The 16618-nt window shown below is 41.5% G+C and overlaps 1 protein-coding gene across 3 annotated transcripts in view; it reads right to left on the minus strand.

The window, feature by feature from the left end:
* Positions 1–10406: 10406 nt before the first annotated feature.
* Positions 10407–16618, minus strand: part of epb41l5 (erythrocyte membrane protein band 4.1 like 5) — a 28328-nt gene continuing 22116 nt past the window's right edge. For 2 of the 3 annotated variants that reach the window (XM_068701730.1, XM_068701721.1), the window contains exons 20-26: positions 16521–16588; positions 15548–15670; positions 14248–14329; positions 13932–14012; positions 13485–13547; positions 13127–13266; positions 10407–12479 (exon numbers count right to left, since the gene is read on the minus strand). In XM_068701730.1, the coding sequence (XP_068557831.1) occupies positions 12410–12479; positions 13127–13266; positions 13485–13547; positions 13932–14012; positions 14248–14329; positions 15548–15670; positions 16521–16588 (627 nt within the window). In that variant the 3' untranslated portion in view covers positions 10407–12409. The remainder of the gene's footprint in view (positions 12480–13126; positions 13267–13484; positions 13548–13931; positions 14013–14247; positions 14330–15547; positions 15671–16520; positions 16589–16618) is intronic. The other variant, XM_068701739.1, reaches the window with a different exon arrangement.

Below are 16618 nucleotides of genomic sequence, written 5' to 3' on the forward strand. Positions count from 1 at the left end.
AGAACATGGTCTGGATGTACCAACTCAGCTCCTAGTAAGTTCATGTTAAGATTTCATTGATGTGTGTAGAAGAGAACATTTTTTGTTTCTTACTTTATCTGAATGTGTTTGTTCATACACTTGGTAAAGGAAGTTCATTCATGTAATGCTTAATTTGTTGCAGTGTACGGTCCTGTTGTGAGTTAATGAACACGACTACTGACAGTAGGAAAGCTGTGTGTGGATCTCTGCAGCAGCCAACCTCTGGGACCGCCCATCTCATCCAGCAGAACCTTCCTTCTGCTTCTAGGCCGGCTAGCACAGCTGTGAGCACCCCTGTGGCCCAGGCACGGCCAAACACGCAGACGCAATGTTGCATCAGGCCAGTGACAAAGAGGAAAGCTGTTGTGGGTTATCATCGTGGTGATGATAGAAAGAGGATCCGGAGAAGCTATGCTGCTCCGGCCAACTCTAGCAGCTACAGTTCTCCAAGACTAAAGAGGAAGACTGCTGATAGGGACGACTCTGACGACCGTCATGGAAGAAAACGGGTTAAAAACAACAACCCAGCTCCACTCACATGCAGCAGTCAAGATCATACCGACGATCGCCGTGTGCGACCGGATCGGAGGAGCGTCCCTGCTGAGCATCACCGCCACCACACTTCAAGCAGAACCCAGACTGAGAGCCGGGCTCCGTCAGGAAAGAAGAGAAAATCACCTGATGTTGAATATGTGGGTCATCAACGTAGCGCTGATAGAAAGAGGATCCGAAGAAGCCATGCTGCTCCGGCCACCTCTAGCAGCTACAGTTCTTGAAGTCTAAAGAGGAAGACCCCTAGGGACGACTCTGATGACCGTCAAGAGAGAAAGCGGGTTAAAAACAATGACCCAGCTCCACCCACCTGCAGCAGCCAAGACCCTGCTGAGCATCACCGCCACCACACACACACAGACCGGAGCCAGACTGAGAGCCAATCTCGGTCAAGAGACCGACTCCGGTTTCGTCAAGACTAAACACGCACGCTGGTGCGAGAAAAGAAGGCTAGATCCCCTGTCATGGGCAGTTGGGTCTTGTGAAGCAATTGTTGCCATGGGTCAGGAGGCAACACCTCAACCTTTGGTTAAGGGTCCCTTCGAGCGTACTCAAATTGCTTGCTACTTGGTGGCTACTTTTGGCTACTGCATTTATGCTTCAAAATCATTAAAGCGGTGCTCATTTGTAAAGATTACCTTGCTGAATGAAATGTGTATCATAAACTTTGTGTTTGCCACGGATCTTATTTTCTGCAATAGATTGAATTCCAACGCAATAAATCCCATTGGCTTTCTGTTGAGGGAACAGGAGAGATTCCTGGTTGGCCTACAAACGTATGTCATCCCTACACCACTCTATACCCCCCAAAAATAATTGGTTTACATTGTATCCCTCAAAAACAGATCTCGAAAAATCCTTTTCTTAAGGCTTGTTGCCTTAATGAGTGCCCACTGATAAGTTTAGTTTGAAGTTGAAGTTAAAAATATGTACGTTAAATATTAATATTAATCATGTTATGTTGTGCGCATTTGTAAAACCATTCAAACTGGTATTGGTATTTGGATGTAGGTTTTTGGAGGTGAAGATGTTACGAATACTACTTTGGTCATAATTATAGATGCGATGAAACGGGACACAAATAACTGGATATGTTGTCATAAACATGATGTGATTGCAATGAGTACTTTTTAAAACGTAGATTATATTTTAAGAGGTACCTTTTGGTGAGTATGGTCAAGGACTGGCACCATGCTAATGACAAGTCTGTGCTTGAACAAGCTATCAAAACAATGTGACATATGCATATTTTTACAAAATGCATCGAGGAAAAAAAACTGTTTATCAATGAAACAAAAGCTAGACCTATAAAACTTGGCTACGGTCAGAAAGTGACAGAAACATCTAGAAGTTGAACAGACTGAGCGCAATAACCTTCAAAAGAACCTACTGATTTGATAATCTCTGAACGAGACTACTTACTGTATGTCATCTGTTCTAGTTTTCTCTATCTGAATGGTCCATAATGAGTCTCATATGGATTCAGGTAAAACACATCAATGTCATCATCTTTAATAAAGTATATGAGTGCCATGTAAAGCTGTTTCTTAATATGAAATCAATAGTTTACATCAGCGGTGGGCCGTCAGGGCCAGCTAAGCCTTCTCTGCTGGCCTAAATAGAATCACAAAGTTATAGCTATTTTATAATTTAATAATTTTTCACAAATACACTACATGTATTATAATTCCCATTAGCTTATTTTTTCATTTCACAGCTCCTGTCTTCCTCAGTTGCTCTGCTTCCAGCCTGCAGCACTGTTTCCAGTGCAGCTTGTTTTAAGGAGAGCTTTTATCCAATCAGATTCAGCCTCTATGTCTCTATGTAAGGAGAGAGGCCCGAGGTCCTCTAGGTAGACCTTGCAGATTAAAGTATATGGGGACGATATTGTTGATTGTCATCATCTTCAACCAATCAGATCTTTAGTTTGACATGTTGGGCGTATTCTTTGACGTGCCAGAGCTACCGCGGTATCCTGCTAAGTACGTCAGCATTAAGATGCGCCGTGATTGGTCAGTGGGCCAGTGTGACTTTTGTCAAACAGAAAACTAGCTAGCAGATCTTAGTGTTTAGTAAGAGTTCAAGTTGAAACATATGTAAGAAGTTATGACATTGAAATGACATTTTTTGTGTTTTTAAATGGATTTCTGGAGAAGGACATTTCCAGAAAAGCTGGACATCGAATCAAAGGGTCGGTCAAGCCCACAGCTAGCAGCCCTGACCCAGCATGGAGAAGGATTTGTACAAACGGTAATTCTGGCTGACAGCGGCGGAGAAGCGTTGCACATTTTATGGCTAAGAATGTGTTTCATTTGCAACTGAGCTCTTGGTGTTTGGAGCTGTTTGGAGCTACGCTACGCTAACCAAGGGAGCTACACGAGAGGACACGCACAAGCTACGTGCTTTGGATAACTTTTGGAGAGACCTGAGTGGACTTTTTAGGTGAAGAGCAGCTGTGGTAAGTGAACTGATTTTGCGTCTTTACATCTGCAGTAGCGTTTCTACAGTTCATTTGTCTATCGTGTTGTTTTTATGAATAATATCAATGGCTCGAGCTCTAGCACGAGCCATTGAATCCGTTCGGGCTGTTGTTTCCCCGCTATGCTAGTTAGCTTAGCCCCTCTGAAGACACATGCTGGTGCCGCAGCCTCAGCTGTTTTTTGTTATTGTTCCGGGTTCAGAGGTCACAAAGCCTGGTGTCTGTTACGTGAGCGCAGTCCACCGAAAACATTATATTTCCCACAATTTAAGCTTCTGCATTTTCCAAATGCACTAGTATTATTCAAATGCATGGTTCGGTTCTTAACTTAAGCCTCGTACCGAACGGTTTAATACAAATACGTGTATTATTACACCCCTAGAAACAAATAACCATAGCTGTGGCGTCATAATGAGCTTATTAGGACATGGCTTAAGTCTAGTAGGACAGCACAGAAGGCCCAGGTATAAAATGCACGGTCCGCCACTGATACACACACACACACACACACACACACACACACACACACTCAACCTGTCAGCCCTGCCTGTGGCCAGCCATTGAACCTGGTATACTGATAACAGCAACAACAGCTTTCTCCTCTGCAGGGAGAGAAAGTCTCATTCATATGCATCTTTTGATGCGTCAGGAAATCTCTGTCACCTGTTTGTGGACGGCTTGAAAAGACCAGGCTGACATTTGGAGCGGCATATTTCAATAGAGCAATAGAGAATTGGAAAAAGGGAAGTTCCGTTTCAATACTTGCCATGTTCACATTGTGTTCGTGGTATGCAGCCGAGTTTTAGTTTAAAGTGGAAGAATGATTTCAGTGCCACTCTTTGCCCGGTTGCTGACATCTTCTGTCATCTAACGTTCTTGGAGTGGAGAGGTTTTTGAAGCACTGGTTTGGTATCTTCTATGTAGGAACACAAGACACAAAGCAACAGCATTAATCCAACAATGATGGCATAATGAGAGGGAGCAGTATTTGTTATAGCAAAACCTCTTAGGCGGGTAGCTGGAACGATGTTTGGCGTACAAAGCCTCTGTCTTTTCCATTTGCACGCAGTCTCCTACCAACAATGATTCATTTAACCATGACCATGCTGTTTTCATAACACCAGTTATCAGTTTAGGTTTCTACACTAAATTCTCTTGTCAACTGGGGGCAGTGGAACTAGTTTCAAACATCTGATCACGTCATAAAGCTAATGTAGCAAATATGACAGCAAACAGTTCCCTATTTACACATCCAGCAGACGTGGAGCAACATCTGCATTCATTTGAAGTTGTGTTTCAGGCCACCAGACCATGTAAGTCCAACATTCATTCTCCTTTTAGCTCTGTTGGTCTCCACCAACTCCTGAATGTCTCGATAGCAGATAAATGCTCCAGCTAGTCGCTAACTACGTCTTCTGTTAAGTGATTGGAAAGCAGCATACGGTGCAGAGCTTTTCCACTGAAACAACTTACAGCTGCAGCTGGAAGATTCAAACAATACAGGTGAGTGATCAGGAAAAACAAATCATATATTGGTGACAGTCATGTGACGTGAGGTTGTGTAAAGCGTTGACAAACAGGGTCGTCTTGTCCAGTTGGCAACCAGCAGATAAAAGTACAGAAATAATGTTAGAAATGCATTTAAGTAGTTTAAATCATGATCAATAAATATGATTCTCAGGACCAAACTCGTCACATATTGTGTGATGTTTGCCATCCATCTTTTAAAATATGCTGGAAAGGGATTTCACCTTTTCTTATGGCTGGAACAACAACATTCAATTACTGTGTGTGTGTGTGTGTGTTTGTAACCTCACCTGGCATTCACACGCACACATTCAAATGCATATAATAGACATTTTACTGACACAATGCAGCCCTTTAGGGATCAATTACCCTCACTCACGTCTTTATCATCTCAAAGCTTTGACTATGAATACCTCCTCACACCAACCAGACACGCGGTCTCTCACACACACACACACACACACACACACACACACACACACACACACACACACACACAGAGCAAGGCTATGAAGCCATTTTGATAGTTGAGATGTATAAGCTTTTTTTCAAAATGCCATCAGAGAATGCTATCTCCTGCAACAGCTCGCCAAACAGCACAATAGCCTTTATTGTAATGACTGACAGAGAGAATCTCATCCGTGTGTGTGTGTGCGTGTGTGTGTGTGTGTGTGTGTGTGTGTGTGTAAGGGGAAGGAGAGAGACAGAGAGTCTTTTCTTTGTACCAGAGTTTACCTGTTGAATATTCAGGACCTCTCGATACACTTTAGACCTGAGTGGTGAACCCTGAAGCAAGTCCTTTGCCTCGTGGTGTTCCAGTGAGAGGGGGCGTTTACCCCGTCATTTGACTCCTCCAATAAAATGGACGGATCGCATTCTGTCTACTTCCACCTATGAAAAATATGAAAACAAAAGTTACAGCAAAAAGCAACACTGTTGCAGCAAATAAGGTATGAGAGGAATGCTGGGAGATAACAATTGTGTATCTTTGTTAATATGTATATATATTTGTAGATTGTCTTGTTTTTTCGTCTGTTTTCTGTCTGTATGTTGCCATACCGATAATTGTATTTCTATTTTCTTATTTAATCCGTCCCTATTGTGATGTATGGATTGTGAGAAATGTTGGGACCCCTTTGAAACAAGATGGATGAAATACATCTCAAGACGTTTTATTCTAATAAATGAATTTGACAAATTTATTCGTAACGTGACAACTGCACATTCTATGGCTCTCACAGCTTAAAACTTGATGCGGCATATTTAATTTTTATACTCAAGCTTTGTATTTAGGTCTGTGCCGTAATGAGGGATACGTGGAAATTAATTTTATTAACTGAATATTATGTGATAATACCAGTTGAAATCAATTAGAACATGAATTAGTCTGTTAGCTTCTGTACCAGCAGTGTAAAACAGATTTCAGCAGATCAGGACAAAGCATGAAGAACATGGAAACATTACGGTTCTAAAGGTTTTATACCGTATTTCATATGCAAGTAAACATCACACAGAATCATGATATAGTGAACTATTAATGTGAGCTACCTGTGATTTTACAGATGGCCTCTTTAAGAGCCAGCATGGGCAAATGGGAAGGTGAGACATTTAACATAGAACAGAATCTGTGTCGCTCATCGTCAGGAAAAGCCAACGGATCTGTTCGGTCTCTAAAAGCTCTCCCTCCAAAGAAAACCTTCCACACAAACATCGTTAGCTCTCACTTTCTCCCCGCCGTCCAGATGCTCCGCCATTTGTTCATCTTTTGCTGGATGAAACTTTTTCACCAAGGTCAGTTTATCCTGCAGCAACAGGAAACTTCATCAGGATCTGACAGTCGGAACAGAGAAAACAATGGGGACAGATGCGAGGGCAGCTGTAGAGTATGTTTCATCAGCATCTGGGTTTTTACCTAGAATGTGAAAACGGGTTTTAATTAGGAAGACAAGAATCCAGCTTGATAGATATAGATATAGTTTCTAGACCGATCTCAGATCTGAGGTTTGATGGGAAACTCTTGAGCAATACTGACTAGTCTCTGCTAAAGGCGTGTTCATACGAAAAGCAAGCAAATGTGACCACTGAAACATTTGTGCGGTCTGGTTTATTCACCCCCCAATACCAATGTACCGTACCGAGGTTAGCTGTAAGCTAGCTGGTAACTAGCAGACTGTGTGTTGATTGAGAGTCAAGACTTCGCCTGACAGATATACAAACACAATTAAACATGATGTAAATAAATTAAATAGACTTTCCCCTCTTTCTCTTTTTATGGGTTACGGGAAAGGTCCAGTTAAATAATGAACTTACTGCTAGCGGTTGATTTATGCTACAGAAACGTGAACCGTTAAGCATGGTAAATCACATTACATTGCTAGCTAGCCAAACATGTTAAGATACATAATCAATACAATCATAGTTGTAATTGTGGATATTGGTAATTTCTTTCACTTGCTGCAGGGTGGATCTTTATCGCTCAGGTTAGCGGTCCCGCTGCTGTAATCTGTGCATAATATCTTAGAGATGGAGGATCAAATACACATTATTCAAGGTGTTCAAGTATTGGGAACAAAAATAGATTATACTGACTATAAGTAATAACCATTTTGAGGAATTACAATTTGGAAACACAAAACCGATATTAATATGTATATGGGTAGAAAGTATAACAAGCAATGGCATTTACTTGATAGCACCAAATACCTTGTCTCAAGTAAATAACCAACAATGAACCTACAACAAAGTGGAACTAGAAAATTTTGACAGTGTGGCTTCTACTGCCCGAAGACGTTGCAATGTGTATATATACACGCCGATATTACCGGTAGTATCGTTGAGGTTAGATTGAGATATCGCTTCTCTCTTTTCTGCATTTTAGATTCATACTCTTGAAAAAGTGAAACCACAGACAGACAGACAGAGACTAAAGACATAAAGTCTGGATAACACACAAGTGCGTTGGCACAGAATAATTTGCATAAAGTCTTTTCTGCATTTTAGATTCATACTCTTGGATTGAATCTTGTGTTCGTCATGGACAGTCCACAAATGGCTACCGTCATTTCTGTATTGGAGATATACATCTTTGTTTGAGAAGCCTTTGGAGCTAACGCTCCCATCATTTAGCCGGAAGAAGTTGAATAAAGATTTGAAGAACAATACTTAACAATAAGCCTGCAGGGTTACAGTCAGTGTGCTTTGGCACAGGCAGTTTTACTGCCTTGAGCCACAAAGCCACACTGAATTACTAAGATAACAGATACACTGGTATTGGTGCTATGCTAACATCTTACCTTTTTATTAAGATTTTTAAGCCTGTTGGGTTAAAACCTTGACACCCATTACATTGAAGTTCTTCTGTTATAACCTCAAATTTAATAAATCCATCTTTAACAGCTGGTCATCAAACTATAAACAAGGCTGATAATTAAAAAAGCAGCACTGATATCCATCCTGAAAGAATATTAAAATTTAAGAGAGGACTTTATCTTTGCTTTAGTTGGATCTGAACCGGTGACATCAGGGCACGGGCCCCGCGCCAAATCTCCATGAATCCACCCAGAGCTTTGAGCATGCTTAAGCAATCATGACCTGGCATAAGGTCCATGTACGTAATCAATTATTCATTTGGAGGGGGGGGGGGGGGGGGTCGGCCCATCTGCTGAGGGGAGCAGTCCTGGCTGAGTTATTGAGCTGTATGCTGTCTGCTGTTTAATAATGGTCCAACTATGTATTGCTCTGTAGCATGGACCAGTCGCAGTCAATCAATTTCAAATCACTGCAGTTTGAAATGTAAACCAATATGGCAATTGACAAATAACAGCAAACGTCTTTGCTTTTATTCTGGTACTTATTGAGGATGTTCTAGCTGAAAGAACAAGGCAACAGCCACTGAACTGTGGTTCAGTACAACGAGTCATTAAAAGTTTATTCATCTTACTTCAAAAGCAGATGATGTGTTTGGTTCTTTAAATGAAGCAGCTGAAGAGATGACGGGCAGTTCATTTGTAAAAAAAACAAACAAGCGTCTTAAACTTCTCAGATAATGAGAAGCGTGTGTAAACATTACTGGGGTTTTTTTTCTTGTTCACCCCTCTTATACCAATCCACTATCACACTAAAGCATCGCTCATCTCGAATCTGATTAATAGACTTCTCTGTGCAAACGAGACACTAATCTTGGACCTGGAGGTATTAAGACTGTGATTTATAGTCACAGCAAAGTACCTGCAGGGGGAAATATTCAGTGAAAACCTGTTTACTTACACTACTCGCTTCCATTTGTGTAGATTTTTTTCTAATCTATCAGATAAGAAGATGATTTGTTGATTTAAAAAAAAAAAAAAAGATCCACTTCTGCTGAGCCAGTACATTCAAATAGAGGTTAGCAATCTAGTTCTGTATATAAGCTATTTTATCTCACCAGAAGATAAACCACACGCCGCCGTAACTTCTGGTCTTTTTCAATAAGCTGAGATCAGACTTATTTAGTACAACAGCCTAAGCCCAAATAAATGAGCAAACACAACCTTTACCAGTTGAAAATGAAACACAAAGACAGAGTGTGGGCTCAGAACGTCATGGTTTACAATGTGCTGCAGTGTGATAGTATAATGGGGAAATGTTGCCCCTTGATTATTAATGTAAAACACAATCAACCGTGCCATCTTTAAAGGGTATTCATTCAGCTTGATGACATTCATGGGCAGAATAGCTTCTTGGAAGAGTCTACTTTCATAGTACCAACTTTTGTGTTGCAGTAGCTTTAGATATCAGTTTTTCATGAGACGTAGCAGTTATGAGGTGAGATGTTAAGAGGAAAATAGTACATAAAAATAGTGCTGTGCTGCCATCCAGTGGTGATTTGGCTAACATACATATAGACTGTTGAAATCTGTATGAAACGTGAATCACTGAGACTTTGAATTTTTTCACGGTTAACGTTTTTTACGTTAACAAAACAGTTGGTCCGCTCACCAGGCTGAATGTCCTTTAGAGGAAGACGGTCCAGAAATATTAGTAAATGTGAAACAAAATAGTTTCATTTGTAATAAATCGTGGAACTGCTCTCTATAGACAATACATTGGTAATGTTATGGATGACACAAGTATGTTTTTGAGTACATGGGTCCATTTTCTGTTTCAGAACAAACATCACTACATGCAGACGGCTTCAGTTCCCCGTTGGAAACAGCAATCTCCTGGCAATGTAAACTATCTTAAATAAATAAAGCGTACACTTAAATTTTCCTTTAAGTGTGTAAAACACATTCTGCTGCTGCCGCCGTCCTCAGCGGACCATTGCTTTGCTTCCGAGCTTGAACACCCGTCTGCTTCTCCAAACTGGGGTCGTGCCGACTGTCATCTAGTGTATGCAGTAAAACACCGACTGTGGATAAGTAGGCTTACTTCATTCAACCCCACTTTAAAACATCCAAACTATCCCTTCTTCTAACAAGATCTAAGAAGACCATATGGATGTTTTTTCGGATGATGCACTTAAAAAGTTGGCCCCTTAAAAAAAAATATGTCACTGAAGTATTGCACTTCATTAGATGACATAAGTAAATACCCTCAGATCCGGTCCATCACTTTGAATACACTTCTACTGAGTCAGTGGTTACTGCTACATTTCTGATAAAGATACAAGAGGTACTTCTCATTCAAACAGGACTGAAGCTGTTTTTTGTTGTGTTTTTGACCTCAGAGTGAACCAGGTCATTGTTCCATCGCTGGTTTAACGAGACAAACATCCCATGTGGTCCACAGCACAGTAGTAAATCAAGCTGTAAGTAAATAATAAAGAGTAAAAATGAATGAAAAACAATTGACTCCTACTGTAGCAAAGCTTTACTGAATCATGATCAGGTATTCCAGAAAAAAAAATAAAAGTTTATATAAAATTGCATTTGAAAAAGGTCACAATCTGTGTTCTTCCATTCAGCTCGAGCAGTAATACGTCTTTTTGTAGTCAGAGAACATCTTCTCAGTGTGTAGTAACAATACTGCCAACATCGTTTTCAAAAAAATATATATAAATCTACTTCATATCTACAGCCAGCTGATGCCATTACACCGACAATACATTAAAACTGTACGCTACAACACTTTTGGACAACATGTAATATTTGAACAGCGAGTAGTAGCATAAATAACCGCCGCGGCTAAGAAGACGTAAAACAGTCAGCTTCCCTTGTTCATGAATCACCGTCACAATGAAAAACCTACAGACATAACTTCAGTGAGTCTAGACTGAGTGATTATGATGATTTGAGACTTTAAAAAAAGCCCATCTTTTAAGAGTCAATGTGATACATTTCATTAATAACTGTAGATAAATGTAGAATTAGGCCTCAATTTAACACGTATAAAATCAGCTTTTAACATACGTCACAAATTTCCTCCAGTCATAAACCATATCAGCATTTGAGAATTCAACAAGTCGTAAAACAGTTTTCATAGTGTGGCGTCTCCAGCATTCTCAGATGAGACTATGTGAATACATTCATTTCCATAAGGCAGGGTAGTAGCTACAGCATGTTAAGTCCAGGAGCCATGTTCTCTAATGGGGGGAGATTACGGTCGTAAATGAATTCAGATGTACAAAAACCTTTCAAAAGCTACTGAGCGGCCTCTTGCATTCACATTGACAATTTAAAATTGCTGTAAATAAAATTTAAAAAAAATGGCCGCGCGTAGAGGCAGCGATTTCAAAAGAAAACAAAAGTATAGGATCACATTTTACACAAAATGTTAAAACTTCATCTTCAACTTCAGTTTACAAAGTAACAGAGCTAACTTTCATCAGTGACGGTCAATCCCTCATCACGCTGCTACGACGATGTGTGAATTCAAAAGTCCTGCTATGAGCAAATTAAAACGTCAAAAAGGAAACGATAGAGCAGGATGAAAAATAAAAAAAAAACATTAAAGTGGCCAACTAAATTGTCATCCGATGCAAAATGTCAATTTCAAGGTCCAGTGTTGCAAAAATAATCCAGTGAAGTTTTCATATCCAGTGGCTGCCAACAGACGAGTTTCACGTGTGATACAAGGACAGTGTCACACCGATACTTCATGTTCAGAGTCCAGGTTTTCATCTCTCAGTGTCAACATTTAAAGTCACCGTCTTTTTTTCTTTTTATAGATTTCTTTTAGTCCTTCATCCAGTGTACTTCAGCACAGCAGCGCTACATTCTGTGACCTGTGCGTGTCCAGACGAGCTCAGTGTAGCAGTGATCCAGTGGTGTGAATGACCGGGAATAAAACAAGAGACACAAACTTCTCTTGGAGTCAGAAGCCGGATGCTTTTACGCATCGTACCTTACAGCGTCGAGAGATCTTAGTGCGTCAGCCCCAACTTAGCCTCTGTAGCAAACAAGTTGAATAAAAAGACGTTTCATCATGTTTTATCAACAGTGGTGTCCGTTATGAGAGACAGAGGTTTGGCTGACTGGATGGATTAAGCAAACTGCATGTCCCTGTCAGTGAACTCATACAGGAGAGTCACAGGTTAGGTGTTCTTAAGATGTTAATACTGGCGCTAACTGTTTGTTTTAACTGTTTTACAAAAAATACGCATGTTATCTTGCCGTTACCTATAATTTTCATGAGTACTGTGTTCCGTTTGTCCAATCTGTTTTTGGGTGCAATCGGTTCTGTGGTGTTTGTAAGCTGCCTCTTCCCTGGTCCAACTTCCCTCTGAGCCCTCAGTGTTCAGCACTGTGTGTGTGTGTGTGTGGGGGGGGGGGGGGGGGGGGGTGAGGTGGGGGTGGGGGTGGGGGGGTAGGTGGGGGGGGAATGTGGCGATGGCCGCTCCTCTTTTCTCCATCAGAGCTCAGTGGTTAGGAGACCTCTGGGTTTGGCTCCATCCTCCGAGGCTGGCTGCTGACCCACAGTGCTGCGCGACACAGTGATAGATGGCAGAACGACCGCATCACAGATGGAGACTACTTTGCCGGTAAAAGCATTAAAACATTCACGATCGTGTTGACTGAGAAGTTATGAGCATATGGGTCCTGAAACATTATGCTTTAAGAGGAATGAATTCCATTCATGCATTCATAGAACACACAGAAATACAGCTAAGATAAGGAACAGAGGAAAGGTATCCATCACATGGTGAAGTGCTTAACTAATTCTACTTATGTATCGGAGTAAAAAGTACAACATTCCCTCTGACTTGTAGTGGAGTAGAAGTATAAAGTTGCATAAAATGTAAGTACCTAAAACTTCTTCAGTAAACAGACTTCTCTAGCTGAAACTCCTCCAGGATAAGAAGCCTCTGCAGTGACTAGCTGTGTGTTACAGACAGATGTTGAAGCCTCTGCAGTGACTACAGACAGATGTTGAAGCCTCAAAGTGAGCTCATGATTTCTCTAAATAGCAAAACCAAGCAAGGATCGCAAGTGATTCGGTCCACTTGGAACTCTTTTGCGTCTGGATTTCAGCTAAAAAGGGAGGCATTGTCCTGCGTGACCAGCAGGGGTCAGCATACTACCAAGCTTGCTTTAAAAACAAGCTTCAGGCGAATGTGAAGAGTCTCACCTGGCGGAGATGGCGTTACGTGTGTGAGTGAGGCGGGAAAGGACCGGGGTGAGAGCGGCTCCCCCGTCTGCAGGGAGAAGAGGGTTGATCTTAGCAGGGGGGTCGAGGTCGAGGAGGCCGTTAGTAAAGACGCCAGGAGGCTGCATTAGACGGGGATGAGGGAGAAGGAAAGGAGGTCAATCGCTACATAGCTTCTACATCAGCCAGTGTGAACAGCAGCTATGCAAGTGCATGTGGGAAAATAAACAGTGAGGCTTGCATCATCCGTTTCAGGACAACGGAGACAAATTAAAGTCATCAAATGCACATGAAAACCTCCGTGAGGAAACGTTGTTAGGTGAAGACAGAGATCACTCACAGCGGTTGAAGGAATGATCCAGCGAGGGGTGATGGGAGGTTTGGGCTGCTGCACTGCCGGTAGCTGTGAGACAGAAGGATCAGACCGATGTCACACTATATTGACCATACTAATTTAAGGTGGTGCATTCTATCACTTCAATAGATAACTGCTAACTCTCACACTTCGGGCCAATCACATTTCTTGTTGTATTCTTACCCCTCAGAGTCACAAGGGGTAGAAATGCGACACGGAAATATGTTGAATGCAGGACTGTTATGCACAAACCAGCCTTAAAACAATGTTGTGATTGTTGTATTGTTACAGTCCAGGTGGGAGGTGAGACGGAGTTTGTCTTGAGTTGAAGGTCAGTGGTTTACTCCCTGCAGTGACTAATGTTCTTCAGCAAGTCAATGAATCCTGTCCTTTTACAAAAGGTGCTGACACACAAATAGGACTGGGACTGACCATAGGAGTTGGATCAGTGAAATCAATCAGGTTGTCAGACAGTGGGGCGACGATTTGCAGGTCAACCTCCTCTGCTTTAACCTGCAGACGGACACAAACGCACCACAACTTATAAAAGAAGAAACCTATACAAACGTGACACATTAAAGCAGCATGCATGCGATTGTCGTTGCAACAGCGGCACAAACAATGGTGTCACTTGGAAACGTGACGGGAGAGAAGTTGAAAAGTTATCTTGTGCCACTTTAAGAGCTGTCACAGTAAAACAGTTATGAGTGCCCTCATGACGTGTGATACATTCAACGTTATGAGTCACCTTTGGCGCCGTGCCTTCGCCGGCCGACTCAGAGGGCATCTTGGGAGCAGAGGGGTTTACATCTTCAGCTAGCCTCTCGACACTGACGAGCAGAGAAAGAGAAAGAAACAATTACAGAAATGCATTTCAAGTTCCTCCTCCTTGCTATAATAGTAATTTAAAGCATATTTCATTGGTACATTTATAAACACATATTTCATGTTCACATGGCTAAAGAAATCTCTTGATTGATTATGAAAATTGTTCTTGATAGATGTCCTATGATTGACTAATTGATTGATCGATGTATTGTTTCAGCCCAGCATGAGTGTACATTCAGCAGACAGTAGGAGACAAACTGCATCAGTGAGCCTGAGGCCATGCAGCCTCTGTCAATCGTCTGGTCAAGCGTCTGCATTTTGTGTCATCCTACTGTAAACACTTATTGAGCAGACGCTTAAACGCCAGAAGTATCCAGGCAGAACTCAAGTCATGTGATCACGCACACACACACACACACACACACGCACGCACGCACACACACACTGCTAAAACATGCCAACAGATGTCAGCAAAGACCACTAAGAAGGAGCAACCCTTCTGTCTTCGACTGATGTTGTGAGTATTATATTTGTTGTCTGCTCCGTCAGGGCGCAGGTCTGCATAAACAGTACAGTGAGGGTGCAGGAATTGTGCGGCTAAGTCGATGTTATTGAAGGAAAACCAGGTTTGCACCGTAATCTGAATGCACCCTGGTTTTTACTCTCCAAATACAATCTTTATACCCTTACTTTCAACGGTTTTCTATTCTCCTTTATTCATTCCTCGTTAACATCCGAGTGGTCCAAGCCTTTTGTTTCTTCCTACTCTCAAGTCCTAACAGCTGAAGTAGGTTAAATGGCAATGATCGTTACATAAGATGTGTTTAAAGTTAGAGGCACAGTGAGCAATATCAATGTACTACATCTTAATCTGGACAGTGTAGTAATCACTAAATCCATTGTTTGATTTAAAGTTGGATAAATGGGAGGAGAAAACTGATATAATGCGTGCGTCCTTGTTTAGAAGGATTAGGAATCTGCCGTGTCAAAGACTCCTTAGCTGAGCTTCTCTCACAGTTTCTCTCTCTCTCTCATTTTCTTCAGCCACAGGGCGAATAATGAACACATATATTCAGAATATACCAGGTAGACAAATCCCAGTGTGTAGTTTTTAGCTTTGCGTATACAAATATATACGCAAATATATATACACACACACACAAATATATATATATATTTTTTTTTTAAAGCATTTAGTCCATATCGACACACAGACTGACCTGGCTCCTGCTGATGAGACCAGTGAGGCCGACTTGAGCAGGTCCCAGGAGTCTTGGATTTCAGGGCGAGTGCTGACGGACAGAGACGAGTTACTGCCCATCCGCCCCGTGCGCACTTTCAACCTGAAGAGAGACGGAACATTTGATGCGCATGTTTTCTGCCAGAGATTTTGTGTTTCTACTCGATGCGCAATTTCAGCATAAACTACTCAACAAAAAGAACAAAATGAAACCCTCAAGATTGAATCAAACCAATCCTTTTACAGAAAAGTTAAATATTATCACAGTAAAATAAGCAAATTCATCAAGAATCTATATTTGAAAGGGGTACAGGGAAGAACATTTAAATGGCTTTTTTAAAATAAGAACTGGAGGATGGATATATATATATAAATACACACACACTGCATTTAACAAATCTTGCGTGGCTCATCCCCCCATCATCATCCTGAGCCACTTACTGCCTCTGATACAAAGCAGGGATTTGCTTGACAAGCTGTGGAGCCGTGCTTGTAAGAACGAGCTGAAGGTGATGTAATGTTTTCTGAGCAACGCTAATAATCCTCATGAATATTCAAGCGGTCGATCAGCTCTAGCAGCAGGCAGTGCCCAGATTGGCTGAGACAATGCGTTGACAGTTGGCATGACTCAGGCAGACGGAGGAGGAGGGAAGAAGGCCCACATTTCAAGACAATAGAGCACAAGCGACAATAGCTGCTCTCCTGTCCATGCTTCCTCTGCACTGACCGACTGTTTCTGAAGGACAGAGGATTTGAAGCTCAAAGTTCTAAATAAACAAAACTAAGTTGGGAGCCTGAGCAGAAACATATTGTTATATTCATAATTTCAATGACATAAGGGAGCTAAGTTTAAGAAATATATATAAAAAAAAAATGAAATTCACACATTCATTATAATGATGTATCTACAGACTGTACTTCTAAAAATGAATTATTCCAGTGTGTGGTCATACCTGGCTGAAGCCTCCTGCAAGTTACAGTTTTTATCTCCGACAGTTAGGACATGTTCCTCCAAAGAGCCCTACACAGCGGAGCAGGGAGGGAGACATTA

The sequence above is a fragment of the Cebidichthys violaceus genome, unplaced genomic scaffold (assembly GCF_023349555.1).
Source record: "Cebidichthys violaceus isolate CVI_PGR_0920_01 unplaced genomic scaffold, fCebVio1.0.p SCAF_11, whole genome shotgun sequence".
NCBI lineage: Eukaryota > Metazoa > Chordata > Actinopteri > Perciformes > Stichaeidae > Cebidichthys > Cebidichthys violaceus.